This window comes from Kwoniella dejecticola, chromosome 10 (genome assembly GCF_000512565.2).
Source record: "Kwoniella dejecticola CBS 10117 chromosome 10, complete sequence".
In the NCBI taxonomy this organism is placed as follows: Eukaryota; Fungi; Basidiomycota; class Tremellomycetes; order Tremellales; family Cryptococcaceae; genus Kwoniella; species Kwoniella dejecticola.
Genome location: NC_089310.1, coordinates 936,549 through 951,028, shown reverse-complemented (window position 1 = coordinate 951,028; position 14,480 = coordinate 936,549). Strand labels below are relative to the sequence as shown.

Here is a 14,480-nt window from a genome sequence, read left to right as displayed (position 1 = left end):
ATGAAAGACATGTAGAATCGATGCAACCCGTCACTGCCAATGTGTGCCGATCACCGTTCCAGCGGAGAACCGGACTCCGACCGACAAGTGGAGGTGCATTAACTCTCTTGTTCACTTCCCATTTCTTGTGCTACTCGTACTCACGTCCACTTGAATGACGGCAGCAGCATGTGCAAGAATGTCTAGCACAAGATTGTTGGAGAGAGCGCAATACATACCCGCTGCTATCATACTGGCTTACGCTTTGGTGCTTGGACTGTTGACGATACCAGCGATACAACGCGAGTCAGTGAAATGCTGTTTTGGACTGTTCTCCTCGGGTATCATGCTAATCAAGAAGACAGATTACTGTTCTTACATCATGTGCCTATACCCTTATTTGCAGACTTCCATCATCCTGAGAAGTATGGGCTAGCCCGTCAGTAACTGTTCTATGGTCTCAGGGGGAGTGCAGACTGAACCTTCGGCTGATCACGGAGTAAGGATACAGCTTTCAAGACGAGAAATCTTAGGCTGAACACCTCGGATGGGGTCGAGCTCGGTGCATGGCATATACTGTGAGGATGTTCGTCAGCTGTCGAGTCAAGACTGTGCTGACCAGTCAATCGGCAGATCTCGAAGCTCATATCAGTCCCTCGATCCATTGCCTCCCTTATCTCCCCTCGATGATCGCATCTTCGAAAAAGCGCTGAGCGAACGACCGAACATTCTGTACTTTCACGGAAATGTATGTCCCTCCCGATCCCAGGATTATATCACCCTGCTACACTTCCTTTGACTGACTGTTCTCTCCTACTAGGCAGGCACAAGAGCGATATCGCATCGAGTTCGGAGTTATTCGTCTTTTTCAAATACTCTCGATTGGTCAGTGTGGTCCTCCTAGCTGCTGATCTGCATGTTCGCTCATTTTGGTCCAACAGCAACGTCCTGGCTGTCGATTATCGAGGTTTTGGAGACTCAAGTGGTACACCATCCGAAGAAGGCTTGCTCGAAGATGCAAGGACCGCGTTTGATTTCGTTGCGGGCATTCTGGGCAAAGCGGGACTAAGCAAAGATGAGATACAGGACCAGATCATCCTGGCTGGGCAAAGTCTCGGGACTGGGGTAGTGTCCGGCTTGGCAGGTCGACTGGCGTTGGAAGGTGAGCGGTTCTACCTCCAGACCGATCCAAAGGCCGCCAACACAACGCCGCTCGGTCAATTAGGTATCTTTCCGAGAGCTCTGGTTCTCATTGCACCCTTCACATCCATTACCGATCTCTTGGTCAGGTGAATGATCATCTTCTTTGACAACCGCGGGCAGTTCCTGACTGAATCCAATGGTATTAGCTATCGGCTCTTTCGATTTGTCCCTATTCTAGGTCCGCTTGCCGTTTTCCCCTCAATACAGCGTGGGTTTAAATAAGTCGGCTACCATGTTAATGACTCGGAAGCTTAAGGATTGTGATCGGTTTAGGCTACTTCCAGACCCATCTTCATCACCCTTTCGACTCGGTCAAGGCGCTAGAGGTGAGTATGAACACCGCAATTTACGCAATATCCTGCTCATCTCGCTCTCCATGCAGAACACTTCCTCCTCGACGTTGATCCTTCACGCTGTAAACGACAATACCATACCTTTTTCCCATTCAGCGAAGATATTTTCATCCCTTCGATCCACAATAAATCCTTCGGTGACTGTGGAAGAGACGATATATCCTGGCTGGGGGACCGTGCGCACATTCGGCAGGGTTGAGAAAGGGGAGGTCATCTGGTGGGAAGGGCAGTATGGAGGACACGATAATCTAGGATGGGCAGAAGGAACGACGGATCTCATTGCCCGGATCGCTCGGCTTTAGTGCAAGAGTCGAGTTGGTGGGTTTTCATCATGCATTCTTCTTGGAGCATTGGGATCTGATTGAGCATCTCACGGCTCCTAGCATATTCTGGTATTGGTACTAACTATATGCAGTTGCTCTTCATCGCGGGACTACTTTACTTCTCTCACCAACTTAGGGATACAGAGTCGGATCGGATCCACCAGGCGGAAACTTCAATTTCGCCAGAAGCACCGCGTCCCTATGTGATGCACATCAGCTCATGACTCATTTGCGAAACCTTGTTACTCACATGGATATTGATACTCTTGATACCTTGCACGAGTACTTCAGCTCCTGCTCGTCAACACGCGTGTTCTTCCTTTCCGGCATGACCCCAGTACTGACACCACTATCTCCACCTTGTAGTCCTAAGGCTGATTTGAAAGCTTTCGAATGGTCGACCGGCTGTTCGCGATTGACTGTCCACGTTCCCCATGGTTCCCCTTCCACACGATATGAAGAAGCATGCACATTGAAGGATAACGTTGTCCGAGGCGCGAAACTTGAGATGATCATGGCGTAATTACGGGCGGTCAAAGTGCCAACGACCTTCGATTGGGGGTCAGCTGTCAGTTGTTCAACCCATCTTGCGACTCACTATTATCACGTCTTCCTTGTTGATCTGATGTTGATCTCCGAATTGTTGGAGTATCCAGTAAATGTTAGCAGTCAGATAAGCCCTAGCTTCCGCCAAAGATCTGTAGATTTCAAAGGTGCCATCTTCAACTATCAAAGCTGCTTGCTTCATTCCAGGCTTGAGGGGAAATGGGATCCTCCGGCTGACCGCTTTCCTGTTATACTGTCAGTCATATCCAAGTCCGCCAAGTGAAACCGACGACTCACTGAGAACTCTCGCCAGATGGCTTGATGAAATTGCTCAGGGCAGCGACCATGTCCAGCCCTTTCTCAGCGGTCCCTCTTGTATTGACTGGTATACTTGTGGTATGCAAAGAGCTGAACTCATCAAGGTATGGCATGGGTGGAAGCTCTTTGACACCGATAGGGGGAAGATGTGCGTCCATAAGGTGAACGAATTGACCATGTCTGATATAGCCCACGCTGCCAAGCGGTACGGCGGAAGGGAACCATAAAGCTATCGATAATCGGTCATCAAAGCCATGAGACAGATAATGTCTGTAATGCCGTTCAGCTCGGTCCGACTCGAAAGAAGGTTGGGTCTCCAGGTGAGGGGGAATTGAGGCGAGGGATCCAGACGAGCTGGATACGTCATCCAAGTCTTCCAGTAGTGGCAGTGAGAGACTGGCCGGGGAGATGGCCCTGTGCGGATCAGAGAGCTTAGATTGTATCGTCTCCGGACAAAATGACCTGCTCACTGCTGCTCCTCGGGGATGCCATCACTAGCAGTGATGTAAGATGCTTCAGTGGTTTCAGAGGAGGACACTGACACCAAGGGTCAGCCCACATAGCCGTAGAATACATTTCACACTCACTGGTCAAGACGGTCTGCTGTCTCTCGGGTTCTTTCGCCGGTGTGTAGACGAGAGACAAGCGTTCGACCACTTGCTCAAATGTCGGTCGATCCTTTGGGTTCTGAGCCCAGCATTCGGTCATCAAGAGCCATAGGCTCTCTTCAATGCCGGCTGGTCGATTAGGCCGAATCCCGTCTGGAGGAAAATTAGCTTCTTCATACCTGTAAGTCGCACTGCTTACTTTTGATGTTCCTTCTCACGACACTATCATCGATGTACCCGTATGGCACTGACCCGGTCAGCAGCTCATAAACCGCCATGCTCCACGAATACACGTCATTCTCCCTCGTCAAGACGCCTCCCGCCAGCCTTTCGGGACTTTGCCACCTCAATGTTCCAACGAGCGGAGTTGGCTGGTCCGCCATCTCGAGAGACTTGGTGCTATAATTCATTTTCAGCTGACTGAGGCCGAAATCGCAGATGATCGCGTGACCTTCGTCGTTGACGAGGACGTTCGTAGCCTTGAAGTCCCCGTGAATGATGTCTCTGGAGTGAAGGTATTCCATGCCTTGAGCCATCTCACAGATAAGAGCGAGCTTGTTGGCTTCTCTGCCTGGAGCGGATGATAGATAGTTCAGCACGTTGCCGTTTTGCACTATAAATCCCATCAGCTAATTGAGATCATCACGTCATCTGCAGCAGCACTTTACTCACTGAACGGGCTGACAAGGAACCAAGGAGGCGGTCCAGTGGTACTGGAGGCGCCGTAGAAACGTAGAACTCGATCGCTCTTCAGTCTTCTCCAGACTTCTACTTCTTTTACGAAGAGCTAGCAGTAAATCAGCTGTGGGCGCAGCGGACAGAGGGAGGATAGACTCACCTGTCTATCTGCCATAGGAGTCAGCTCCTTGATAGCTACATCCAAGCCTTGCCACCTTCCCCGCCAGATGACCGAGAAATATCCCGAACTGAGAGCAAGTCAGCATTGTCAGTCAAAGCCAACATCAAAAAGCTCACTTGATCCTTTCCTCATGGGTGATCTTTTCGTCATGGGATATCTCTAGATTAGTAATGGTCCACTGTGGAGAAAGAGCGATCAGCATTGTTCCGGGCGAAGCATTGATCTTCGCTTACATCGGGAACCTCGCCTGGTCACTATCGCTAGTTCTCCGGAGAACCTAAACCTCTATATCAGCGCGATACATTTTCCGGAATCACTGTAGCTGTGACTCACATCCAAGGCTCTTTCAAAGAATTCCCTGTGTGGACTCCGCTCGCCAGGAGTTTGCGGCGTAGATTCCCAGATCGACCTGGGTGCGGGTCCGTTCCCTCTCCAGTGGCCAGACCTTCCAGCTCGATGACCAGTATCAGTCGTTCCGCTCGATACCGATGATGCCGAATCTTCAGGGCCGCCAAGAGCTCTCCAACGGGCAGTGCCCGATGCTTGTGGGAATGTGAACGAAGTCGGAGCCACGACTGGGCTTTCGACTGCCAGATATGATGCTGCTTCCAGACCCCCCAATGGTGATGTAGGATGGTGGCTGTTGTATTCAGCTTGTTGTATTGTGAGCATTTGGTCGAGAGATCGTTGCAATGTCTTGATAGCTTCTTGCTGCATCTCGCCTGAAGAGCGGCATTAGCGGATCTCGAGGCGGTCTATGGCAACGCAACTCACTCTGCAGGGACAGAGCCTCAAGCATCTTCTGGTCGCTTTCCCTGGCCTCTTCAAGTTTTTGGAGCAGAACCCTCATATCATTGTCGTGATCCAATCTAGATTGCTCTTCCCACGCCGCAATCGAGATTTGGGATTGAAGCTAGAGCGAAGTCGGTCAGCATCGCGAGCTTACCGTGAACACTTACTTGGAAAATCTTGACAAAGTCCTCCAAATCCTCAGTCGCAGCCGCTATCTGCCGCGATGTTTCGTCAGAGTGCAGGTAGAGCTTGAGGAAGGATCTTTCTGACAGCTTTACGAGAAAGCGGGCGTCTGTGTGAAGATGACTATGCGGACGTGTTAGCTCAACGGATGCCTGAGTGAGAATTCGCGCTACTCACACTAGAAGCTGATTGATGTGGCTCAACATAATTGACGAGATCTGACCTTTATGCTGTATGATGGCCTGTTCGACTGCTTCTAAGACGGTAGCTGATCGTTCCACCTGTAAAATTGTCAGAGTTTTGGTCGAAACCTCTGGACTCGACTCACTAGACGCAATGCTGCTACCCTTCCTATTGATATGTTTTCCGCGGACAGGATCATTCCAAGGACTACGGCTACTGCTTCTCCTACTCCCGGCATCCACGCTGCTGTTCCCGCCGTAAGACCTGCCGCCACTCCTTTGAGCGCAAACGTCGTCGCATTTAAGGCATCGACTCTTTTCTGCGCGTTGGTCACAGCTTGGTGGAACAGATTAGTCGAGTCGGCAGAGCTTGATTTGACGGGGATGTGCATTCCTTGGGGTTGAGGGATAGTCGCCACTTCTTCGGAGTGCGATGGCGGGGCAGAAGGCTTGGCGGAAGACATCATGGCACCTTTCTGCGGTATGAACGGGACGGGAGGACCAACCTTGGAAGAGGGATCAATCTTCGTCTCGTCGTCAGATAAAGAACCAGAAGTGGAGGGCTTCATCTTGTTGCCTAATCCCGAGAAAAACTCCTTCATCTTGCTACTATCTTTGCTTTTCTCGGAAGCAGTAGGTGATTTAGGTCTCTTGAGCATGTCGAGGGAGATTTTAGACTTCGATTTGTCGCTTACCGGGGGTGGAGACTTGTCCTTTGGGGGTACGGGAGGTGGAGAAGACATCTCGGAAGAAAGATAGGAAATAAAGAGAAAGGTCAGGGAGGGGAACACGAGGAAGTCGAGTCGACAAGGCGTGCATCAGGTGTCCAAGGGGTGGCAAATGCAGAGATCTGAGAGGAAACTTGCAAATCTTCTATGAGTCAGGGTAGATAAGATTAAGAATTGTCGTAGTTGATCGAAAAGTTGAGTCGACTACGTACTGACACGTCAACCAGGGAATGGTTGACTGGACTTGTGGATCAGTTGAGTCAACCGAGGATCCGAGTACACGATAGGACGAGACTCATGAGCAAGAAGAAAAGGATGGAATGTCTCGAGAGTGAGCACGAATGTATGCTTGATTCGTCTCATGATTGGCCTCTTGTGTTTTGATGGTAACCGCTAATGGACCTTCCTTTGATTAGTACGCCATGACATCAGGATCAGTGTCAGTGCGCATAGCCGTAGGCTTGTGCGCTAACGCTAAAGCTTTGATCGGGGACACATACACAGCATCACTCAAGTGGGCTCACCATGTTACAGCCATTGTTTTCTTTTGCATCCACTCGAACAGCTCCCAGTCTTCATTCCATGTGGATCGTTGAGATGGGTCAAGAAACATTCAACGATGATGGAGGAGACGAAGCCGCTTTTGCTCATTGCCGAAATCACACCGGATTAACCGGGATCATTTTACTGCATAGCTACTATCTTGTGGCAACAGGCTGTCTTTTCGTCCAGCAATCCTTGTTGACACGACTCACGGAACGAGACAGCCAACAGGTTCAGGCTAACCCTAGTTGTGATTCGTCCCAGGCTAGTGTCAATGAGCCGGCTCTCGGGCACACTGTGATGCAATTCAAACGGGATAGGCCAACAAAGCTGCAAAATAGCTTGTGCTTTCACCATAGTCTGCTAGCATTCACTGCGCGGTCACATGTTGACCGTTGATAGTGCTCACTGAGAATGCAACGAGGTGGACCAATACATATACGTCCTATGTGACCAATTCCTCTACTTCTTCTTACCCTTGCCCTTTCCAGCTTTAACAGGATTCCTTTGCTTCTCACTTATCTTCTCCTCTACACCCCCTTCTGACATCCAATCCAGATCACCTGCTCCAAACGCTTCTTCTTTCTTACTAACGCTCTCAAGGCTGACCTCCGGTTCTTCCATGACGATACCTTCAAACCTCCTCCTGAACCTTCCGACTCTGCCTTCCTCGCCCTCGCCTAATCCCTTCCTCTCGCTTGCTGGTGACCACAGCGGGTTATTGTTCACATCTCGGGTAAGCTTCTTCGTCGAGGGAGTCGGTGCTGTTGTGTATGCTGTGAATGTCGATCCGTCAGACAGGATGACTCGCATAGGGTAGGTTGGGACCATAGGTGGGGGAACGGACGGCGGGGGTTTGAGGTGTGTTCGAGATTGCCATAATGACTCGGGAGTGGAATGTGTATGTTTGCCTCGAGATTGAATGATGGGGCGTATTATGTTGAGCTTGGATGAGGAAGGTCGGACCATCGAGAATGACATCTTGAATGGGTCTGAGCGAGTATCTTGGGATTGGCAACTTTGTGAAGTAAGATGCGTCGAGAGTCTAAATAAAAGGGTCTTGACAGTCTCTTTCTGTGTCCTTCGAAATCGGAGACGCTGGAGAAGTTTCGTGTGCTCTTGTTTATGCTCTATGTGATGCAGATTATCGTTGCGGTAGGGCAATTCAACTTGTACTGTCAAGAAGTTGTTCCAAAGCTGCGAGGCAAAGTACGAACGTCTCGCGATGATTCCGAAATTTCAGACTGAGCTTTTCGGTGCCGCGCCTAGTTGACATGCTATCAAGTAGAATTGGTCCAATTCATAGGCACGCCGCGCCGTTCCTTTTGAAAAGCTCGATACGTTTCAGCTGAAATTTCAGTCGACGCATCAAGATACATGTTGCTCAACGTCCTCAAGCCATTGTCCGAATAACGTCTACCTTGCTCGGTGTCTATCATTGGCCCATTCAAGTTGCCCTAACACGCATACAAGATGTCCGTCTCCAGAACGTCCCTACGTCCCTTGCCCTCCTCATCATCACTCCGCCCAATCATACGGTCCTTCTCCTCGTCCCTTCCCTCGTTCGACGAAAAACCAGATTCATCCGTGCCCGATGCATCACCGCAAGCTTTCTTCCCCGATACGCCAGCCGCACCATCAAGCGCTCTCGCCAAGAAGAATCGTCCGTGGTCTGTTCTGAACACGCCCAAGTTCGAATTTGACGATGCCACTTCCCTTGGGTGGATGAGGATGTTCAGGATACAGGAAGGAGAGGGACTGGTCAGGAAGATAGCGGAAGATAGGAATGCCTTGAGGGGTGAGTAAGGCTTCGCACCTTGCTCAGTCTAGTCTGGAGTCATTGCACTGACGACCAATAAATGTGACATAACCTCTTAGCCGCCAACAAGACCACATTTACTCCACCAAAATCCTCCATTCGTTTGACAAGCACCATCGACTTATCCTCCCCGTCTTCCAAGTTCCACACCAAAGCTGTCCTCCTGGTTCCCGTTTCGTCCCTAGGCTTATCGTCGCCAGATGCGATACAGCGCATCAAACTGCTTGCCGGGCCCAGGTGGACACCAGGAAGACCAGGCAAAGATGAATTCTTGCCTGACGGCGGCGCTCAATCTGGATCGCAGGATGGTAAAGACGGCTGGATCAAGATCTCGGAAGAGAGATTCGGTAATTCTCAACAGAACAGGATAGAGGTCTCCAATATACTGGACAGACTGGTGGAAGCCGCCAGCGTGAGTCAACTACTGGGACACGCCTCTGAGCTCTTTGAATCGGATAAACCATCGTGTCCTCTAAGCTTGAGGCCGGGCTAACCGAGAGCTCGCTTTGTGTAGGACCCCAAATCCCCACTACCCGCAGACATTCCCATAGATACTCGACACCTGCTCTCGCGCCATCGAAAGAAGCGCACAAGGCAAAATCCTTTCACCTGGTCATCGGACCAAACATACCTCAAGCAGCACGAAGTAGTCGGCGGCGTGAAGGGTTTCCCTCTGGAATGGATACCGATAGAATTGAGGGAGAAAGCTGTGAAGAAGCAATAGATAAGCGTGATGCATTGCATATTGCTATTGATGGTCGTCAATCTGGACTTGTACGATCATCTCTATTGCGGGTTTCAGCTAACGAATTTTTGTGACGAAAGGAGACAACAGATGCCGCTGGAAGCCCGTGCGTCCTTTGATGCTGTGCTTTGATCCTCGGCTAGTCTAACTTTTCCACCATCATCAAGGATCTCTAGCTTGTCCGAATATACCTTTGCCCCGCCGTGATTGTATTTCTCAAACATGTCCTCTTTTGATGGTAACCACGGGCTAGACCAGACGATGTTCGTCCTACCTCTCTAGCCTTTTCCCTGAACTTCAAAGAAGCACACACCGCCTCGCTTGTCATCCTTCGTCTCTTCATCATCCCATCTGCTGGACCAATCGAATATAGGAGGGATTTCTTGCACCCCATAGCAGCTCAAATACAAGTGTCAATTCTGGATCAGAACCCGTCTCTGCCTGTGATCAACCGTGGTATTCGAATGATTTGCTGGACTGTCTTTCTCTACCCGCATCAGTAGAACCTGATTTTGCTTGTCAGATCTCTCCCCCGTAGATGCGCTCATCACGACCCGAGACCCAAGCCTTAGCCATTTGAAGATGGGCTCGACTCATCCTGCTTCCCCAGACATTCCCCAAAACGAATCAGGCTCACCGTCCTTGACGACTCAGCCTGCATCTGTTCCTCGAATCAGTTCAAGCCCGACACCAATACGATCTAGCAGACCTCGACTTCTGCTCAATGGTGAAGTATCGCAGGATGTCTTCGCCGCCAGTCCAGTCGATGCCGACGATAAGAGCCATCGCTCTCCCAACAGTCCATCCAGTCCGACTGATCCCTATCAGACTCTGGCGAAACATACCCGAAGCTTTTCCGGAAGTCGACCCGTTTCCGATGCTTTAGAAGACCCATTTGGTCATTCGATCGCCAAATTAGAAAAAGCCATAGACAGGTTAGATATGATAGGAGAAGGGGTAGAGCTGGTTGGGAATGTGCTTTCTGTTGTCCCCCTTCTGGAAATGGGCGGAGGTATCATTCAGTGTTTGCGTCAGATGTTAGCAGTAGCTCAGAAGGTCATGGAAAATAAGCTGGATACCTTGGGACTGGTGAGTCGCGTCACTTTGTGAATTCTTGAGGGCTCATTATATACGGTCGTGACAGGTTAGCGATTCCATCACCATCGTTGAGGCGGTAAAAGGAAGGATTAGGGCGAGTGCAACACCTCCCTCAGAGGATGTGCAAGCGGGTATTCAGGCGTTGTTCGCGTAAGTAGCATGAGACTAAGGCAGTCCAGCTGTGAACATCATTTGTGGCTGACAATGAGGACATAGAAAACTCACCAGTAATACGGATCTGCTCGAGAAATTCGTTGGGCGGTCGAAGTTCAAGTTATTCCTCTATGCCAGCAAAATGCAGAGGCAAATCGACGATGCCAGGAATGACACCCTTATGTATATCGCGCGGTTCACGGTGAGTCACGCTCTGAATGCAACCTTCGGGTGCGGGGAAAAAGGAGCTAACCAATGAGTGTATAGCTCGAATCGATCGTGTCCCTTGATCAACTTCAAAAAGCAGCCGAAATTCAGAGACGACACGACCGAAAAGAGTTTGCGAAGAGATTGAATCAATTTATCCGGAACCCTGAGACAGCGCGTCATCTTATCGAGAGTGCGTTTGTTTCAATAACATTCGAGGATGTCGTTGACCACTTGCTTCCTGTCTAGACGAGGAGGTTCCGGAGGTTCTTGTCACCCTGCAGCGCGAGGTAGAAAGACAATATCATACAAGATACTTCTCGCCGGTATCAACTCAGCCATCGACAGCTCAAGTGCAATTCCCCACGCCTCACCCTTACCACCCTCCCACGGGAACGAACACTCGCGTTGGTGGTGCTAAGAAGAATGCACTCCAACTCGCGGATACATATGACTTCTTCGACGAAGATCATCAAGAAGAATTGGCCTTGAGTAGGCAACCTACGTGGGAAGCACATACCCCGCCTCCGCCCGCTAGAAGGGCATGGCACACAACGCTCGATGAGCTAGATATCGAGACTTCCAAGGGGGAATTCTGCCACAGCTTCCTCAAGGTGAGCTGTTTACGAAACGTAAACATTTGAGGCGCTCACGCATCATCGAATAGTATCTCCGAAGCGAAAGTCAAAAAGGTGTCGAAGATCTACCAGTGGTAAGTGAGTTTCGCTATTGGCCTGTGGACCTGGCTGATTGGCCGATCAGTGGACAATCACGGAATACGAGATCTATCGGGAACAGCGAGAATGGTGGGTACCATGATGACTGATAATGTATTGACCACATCGAGTCTAGCACAAGCAACTTTGCGAAAGTCTGGAGAGGGAAATGGCATGATCAGGAAGTCGCCATAAAGGACCTCGATCCGTTGACCGACAGATATGTGAGTCCACCCGAGTGATGCGGCGACTGATCACGTCTGACATGCATCTCGCAGTTGTTCCTGGCCGAGGTAAACATTTGGTGCCGACTCAACAGCAAATTTGTCTTGCCTTTTTACGGAGCTTCGAGCGCAGTGGGGCCACCTCCTTGGTTCCTGGTCAGCCCATGGAGTGGGTATATGCTGAGCAGTCTATAGGCGAAGGATTCCGAACTGACAAAATACCCTTGCAGTGAAAAACGGCCGAATCACCGACTACGTCAGGTCCGAGATCGGACGAGATGTCAACCGGATCTCACTTCTTCATCAGATAGCTCAAGGCATGGAGTATCTCCATTCCCGAGATGTAGTCCACGGCGATATCAAGGGACAAAACATTTTGATCGATGATGAAGGTCGTCCGAGGTTATGCGATTTTGGTCTGTCACAGATCAAAATTGACATCACCAATAAATCTGTCATACCGCCTGCAGAAGGTGGCAGTGCAGCGGGGACTCTGCGATTCCAGTCACCAGAACGACTCCAGCTCAATCCGTTGACCAAAGAGTGTGATGTCTATTCGTTTGCCATGACGATATATCAAGTGAGTGTCCGAGAAGCAATTGTATTGACGACAGCTGACACTGGATCCAGATCTATTCCGGCGAGATACCCTTCGCGGCATTGGACACGTATAACGCGAAGATGAGCATTCTAGGTGAGTAGTTTATCCCGCCGAAAACCCACTTAATGCATTCACCGCAGAGGGCATCCGTCCACCTCAATTGTCCGATATTCCCGACCAACTATATCAACTCATGACTCGATGCTGGGCTGCCGATCCTCAAGCTCGGCCAACTTTCGAGGAAATAAGCGAGGAATTGGGGACGATGTACGATCCACCTTACTCACCGCCCCGCTCGACAAGATCCGTGCCGGCGTTACTTGATCTTGCGGAAGTGGAGTCTGTCAGATCACGACCGCCGACTAGACTAGCTTTACCTATTGAGACACTAGGTGAGTCTGCGGGTTTTGAGATTATTGCTGACGACGAATGAAGCGTTCGACGATGACAATGGTCCGGAAGTCTGGTTCACACCCCCTTTGATGGCTGCGAAGAGCGATGACGAGTAAGTGTCGCGACCGCTTACGCTTGGTCATATGGTAACGCGCCTGAGTCGTGTCACTAGGGGCGATACCGCACCAACGGATCCGGTTCTTTCCGACGAAGCGGAGGAAATATCCCTTATCAATGAAATTGATACTGCAGTCTACATCCCAAGCCAAAGTGGGCACGAGGGCCCGACCGATGCCGATTTGGAAAGACTTTACCGTCGACACTTCAATTACCACAACTATCCCGATCGCCTCAACTTGCCCCAATGGGTCCCCTCGATCGTGTCGCTGGGTGACATCGGATATATGAAAGAAGGGCAGTTCGTGCTACTCGAGCATGGTTTTGACAACTTGACTGCTTTTGGCATGATTGGAAGCGTATTTAGCAAACCCAGGACAATCCCAATAACACAGTCGACCGTGTATCCAACCCTCATCACCGATAAAGCGAAAGATTACGGTGTGAGGATTGTCTCTGCATTCCGTTCAAAGAAGAAGAGTGTGACGTGAGTGGATTCATGGGTGTCCTAATGTCGTGCTGACGCATCGGAATTAGCAAATCAGTCAGACGTCAAGTGATCGTCCCGATGAGTCCTGGAAAGAAAGCTGTCCGGCTTATCGTTGCCGACGGTAAGATCCAAATGATGAGGCATTACGAATTCAGGGGCTACTTCATTGCTCAAGCGGACACGATACTCGCGCGGGCCGCTGAGGAAGGTCACGAAGGTTTGCAGAAGACGGATTTAGTGGCGGTGAGTTGGACTGGTTAGTAGCGTGGGCGTCGCTCAACCCAGCCTTAGGTCGTCGGCACGATGACAGCGGAGAACTATGCCATGGCAGTTTCAGATTACGCTCCAGACACCACAATCACTTTCAACATCATCTCACCCGCCGTGAAATCAGCCAGCGAGCCCTGGGGGTTCTGGACGATTGCGCGTGATCGAGGGTCAGACGAGTCGTCCATGATCCCTGAATCCAGTACCGATTTAGGCTTAAAACCGAGTCCCAGCGATTCCGTTATTGGTGGCACAGTACCGCCATCCCCGCCTGCTTTACCGGTCATGCTGAAGAGACTTCCTGGTGTGGACGATCAACCTCTTAGATACTCGGCTAAGACTAGCAGCCCTGATGGACCAGCACTGTGAGTTTGAAGTTTGGTTCCTGACGCCACGGCTGAACATGCGGGTACATCGTAGTGCTGTACACCTCTCCGTCTTGAGATTCCCTCCTACCGGTGGGGAACCGACCTTCTTTCGGGACCAATCATAAACTGGGAATGACCCGGTTTTTCTCGTTGATCAGTAGAATATGACCGGCATTGTGAATTAGATGCGATAGAAGGATCAAACGGTGCACCTCGGCTTCATCGTGTATTTTCGAACTTCCTGAACATCTCACAACATCTTTGAGACTTATGTATATATGCATCACATAATATCATTTCAATGATGCACTTTCAACGCCATGGTCCGCGCTCAGAGCGCAAAAAGGCAGCAACATCTCTACACGTGACGGTGACGAGTGTGTTGGTAGCCACACGAGAGGCGGTACCCGAACAAGCGAGTTGCCACCATCAAACACACATCGATATACCTTTGACCGATCACACAGCCTTGTCATCATCGGAGCAAGAGACAGCACACATAATGCACAGCAACTTGACATGAGTCGACAGTAAAATAAGCACCCTGATTGTCTCAATCTCAACCCTTCCCATTCCACCCGATCCACTTGCTTATAACACCAATCATGGGTTCGCGAACGTTGCTGGAAATAGGGCTATCCCAAGCGATTATCGTGCAGCCTGGG

At 50.3% G+C, this 14,480-nt stretch overlaps 6 protein-coding genes across 6 annotated transcripts; 3 read left to right on the top strand and 3 right to left on the bottom strand.

The window, feature by feature from the left end:
• Positions 1–178: 178 nt before the first annotated feature.
• I303_107884 (uncharacterized protein) lies at positions 179–1,837 on the top strand (the record flags this gene model as incomplete). Its single annotated transcript, XM_065969690.1, has 10 exons — positions 179–285; positions 345–418; positions 491–557; positions 613–727; positions 800–864; positions 921–1,141; positions 1,205–1,268; positions 1,329–1,390; positions 1,456–1,508; positions 1,565–1,837. 10 exons carry the CDS (start codon positions 179–181, stop codon positions 1,835–1,837), a joined length of 1,101 nt encoding a protein of 366 aa, XP_065825762.1.
• A 153-nt stretch (positions 1,838–1,990) lies between these two features.
• On the bottom strand, positions 1,991–4,321 carry I303_107883 (uncharacterized protein; the record flags this gene model as incomplete). The annotated part of the gene is made up of 11 exons (XM_065969689.1): positions 1,991–2,057; positions 2,109–2,407; positions 2,457–2,649; positions 2,702–3,136; positions 3,193–3,259; positions 3,310–3,483; positions 3,530–3,943; positions 4,003–4,117; positions 4,169–4,176; positions 4,224–4,256; positions 4,306–4,321. 11 exons carry the CDS (start codon positions 4,319–4,321, stop codon positions 1,991–1,993), a joined length of 1,821 nt encoding a protein of 606 aa, XP_065825761.1.
• A 27-nt stretch (positions 4,322–4,348) lies between these two features.
• I303_107882 (uncharacterized protein) lies at positions 4,349–6,089 on the bottom strand (the record flags this gene model as incomplete). The annotated part of the gene is made up of 7 exons (XM_065969688.1): positions 4,349–4,367; positions 4,423–4,466; positions 4,523–4,911; positions 4,964–5,102; positions 5,149–5,287; positions 5,342–5,445; positions 5,493–6,089. The coding sequence occupies 7 exons, from the start codon at positions 6,087–6,089 to the stop codon at positions 4,349–4,351; spliced, it is 1,431 nt and encodes a 476-aa protein (XP_065825760.1).
• Positions 6,090–7,079: 990 nt separating this feature from the next.
• Positions 7,080–7,598, bottom strand: I303_107881 (mitochondrial 54S ribosomal protein bL31m; the record flags this gene model as incomplete). Its single annotated transcript, XM_018411145.1, has 1 exon — positions 7,080–7,598. One exon carries the CDS (start codon positions 7,596–7,598, stop codon positions 7,080–7,082), a length of 519 nt encoding a protein of 172 aa, XP_018259813.1.
• Positions 7,599–8,090: 492 nt separating this feature from the next.
• I303_107880 (mitochondrial 37S ribosomal protein mS35) lies at positions 8,091–9,160 on the top strand (the record flags this gene model as incomplete). Its single annotated transcript, XM_018411144.1, has 3 exons — positions 8,091–8,415; positions 8,496–8,848; positions 8,951–9,160. The coding sequence occupies 3 exons, from the start codon at positions 8,091–8,093 to the stop codon at positions 9,158–9,160; spliced, it is 888 nt and encodes a 295-aa protein (XP_018259812.1).
• A 603-nt stretch (positions 9,161–9,763) lies between these two features.
• Positions 9,764–13,940, top strand: I303_107879 (uncharacterized protein; the record flags this gene model as incomplete). The annotated part of the gene is made up of 17 exons (XM_018411143.1): positions 9,764–10,270; positions 10,326–10,429; positions 10,496–10,634; positions 10,700–10,832; positions 10,889–11,253; positions 11,307–11,351; positions 11,402–11,445; positions 11,492–11,579; positions 11,634–11,748; positions 11,810–12,159; positions 12,210–12,273; positions 12,321–12,572; positions 12,616–12,685; positions 12,746–13,177; positions 13,228–13,423; positions 13,472–13,812; positions 13,868–13,940. The coding sequence occupies 17 exons, from the start codon at positions 9,764–9,766 to the stop codon at positions 13,938–13,940; spliced, it is 3,318 nt and encodes a 1,105-aa protein (XP_018259811.1).
• Positions 13,941–14,480: the final 540 nt, after the last annotated feature.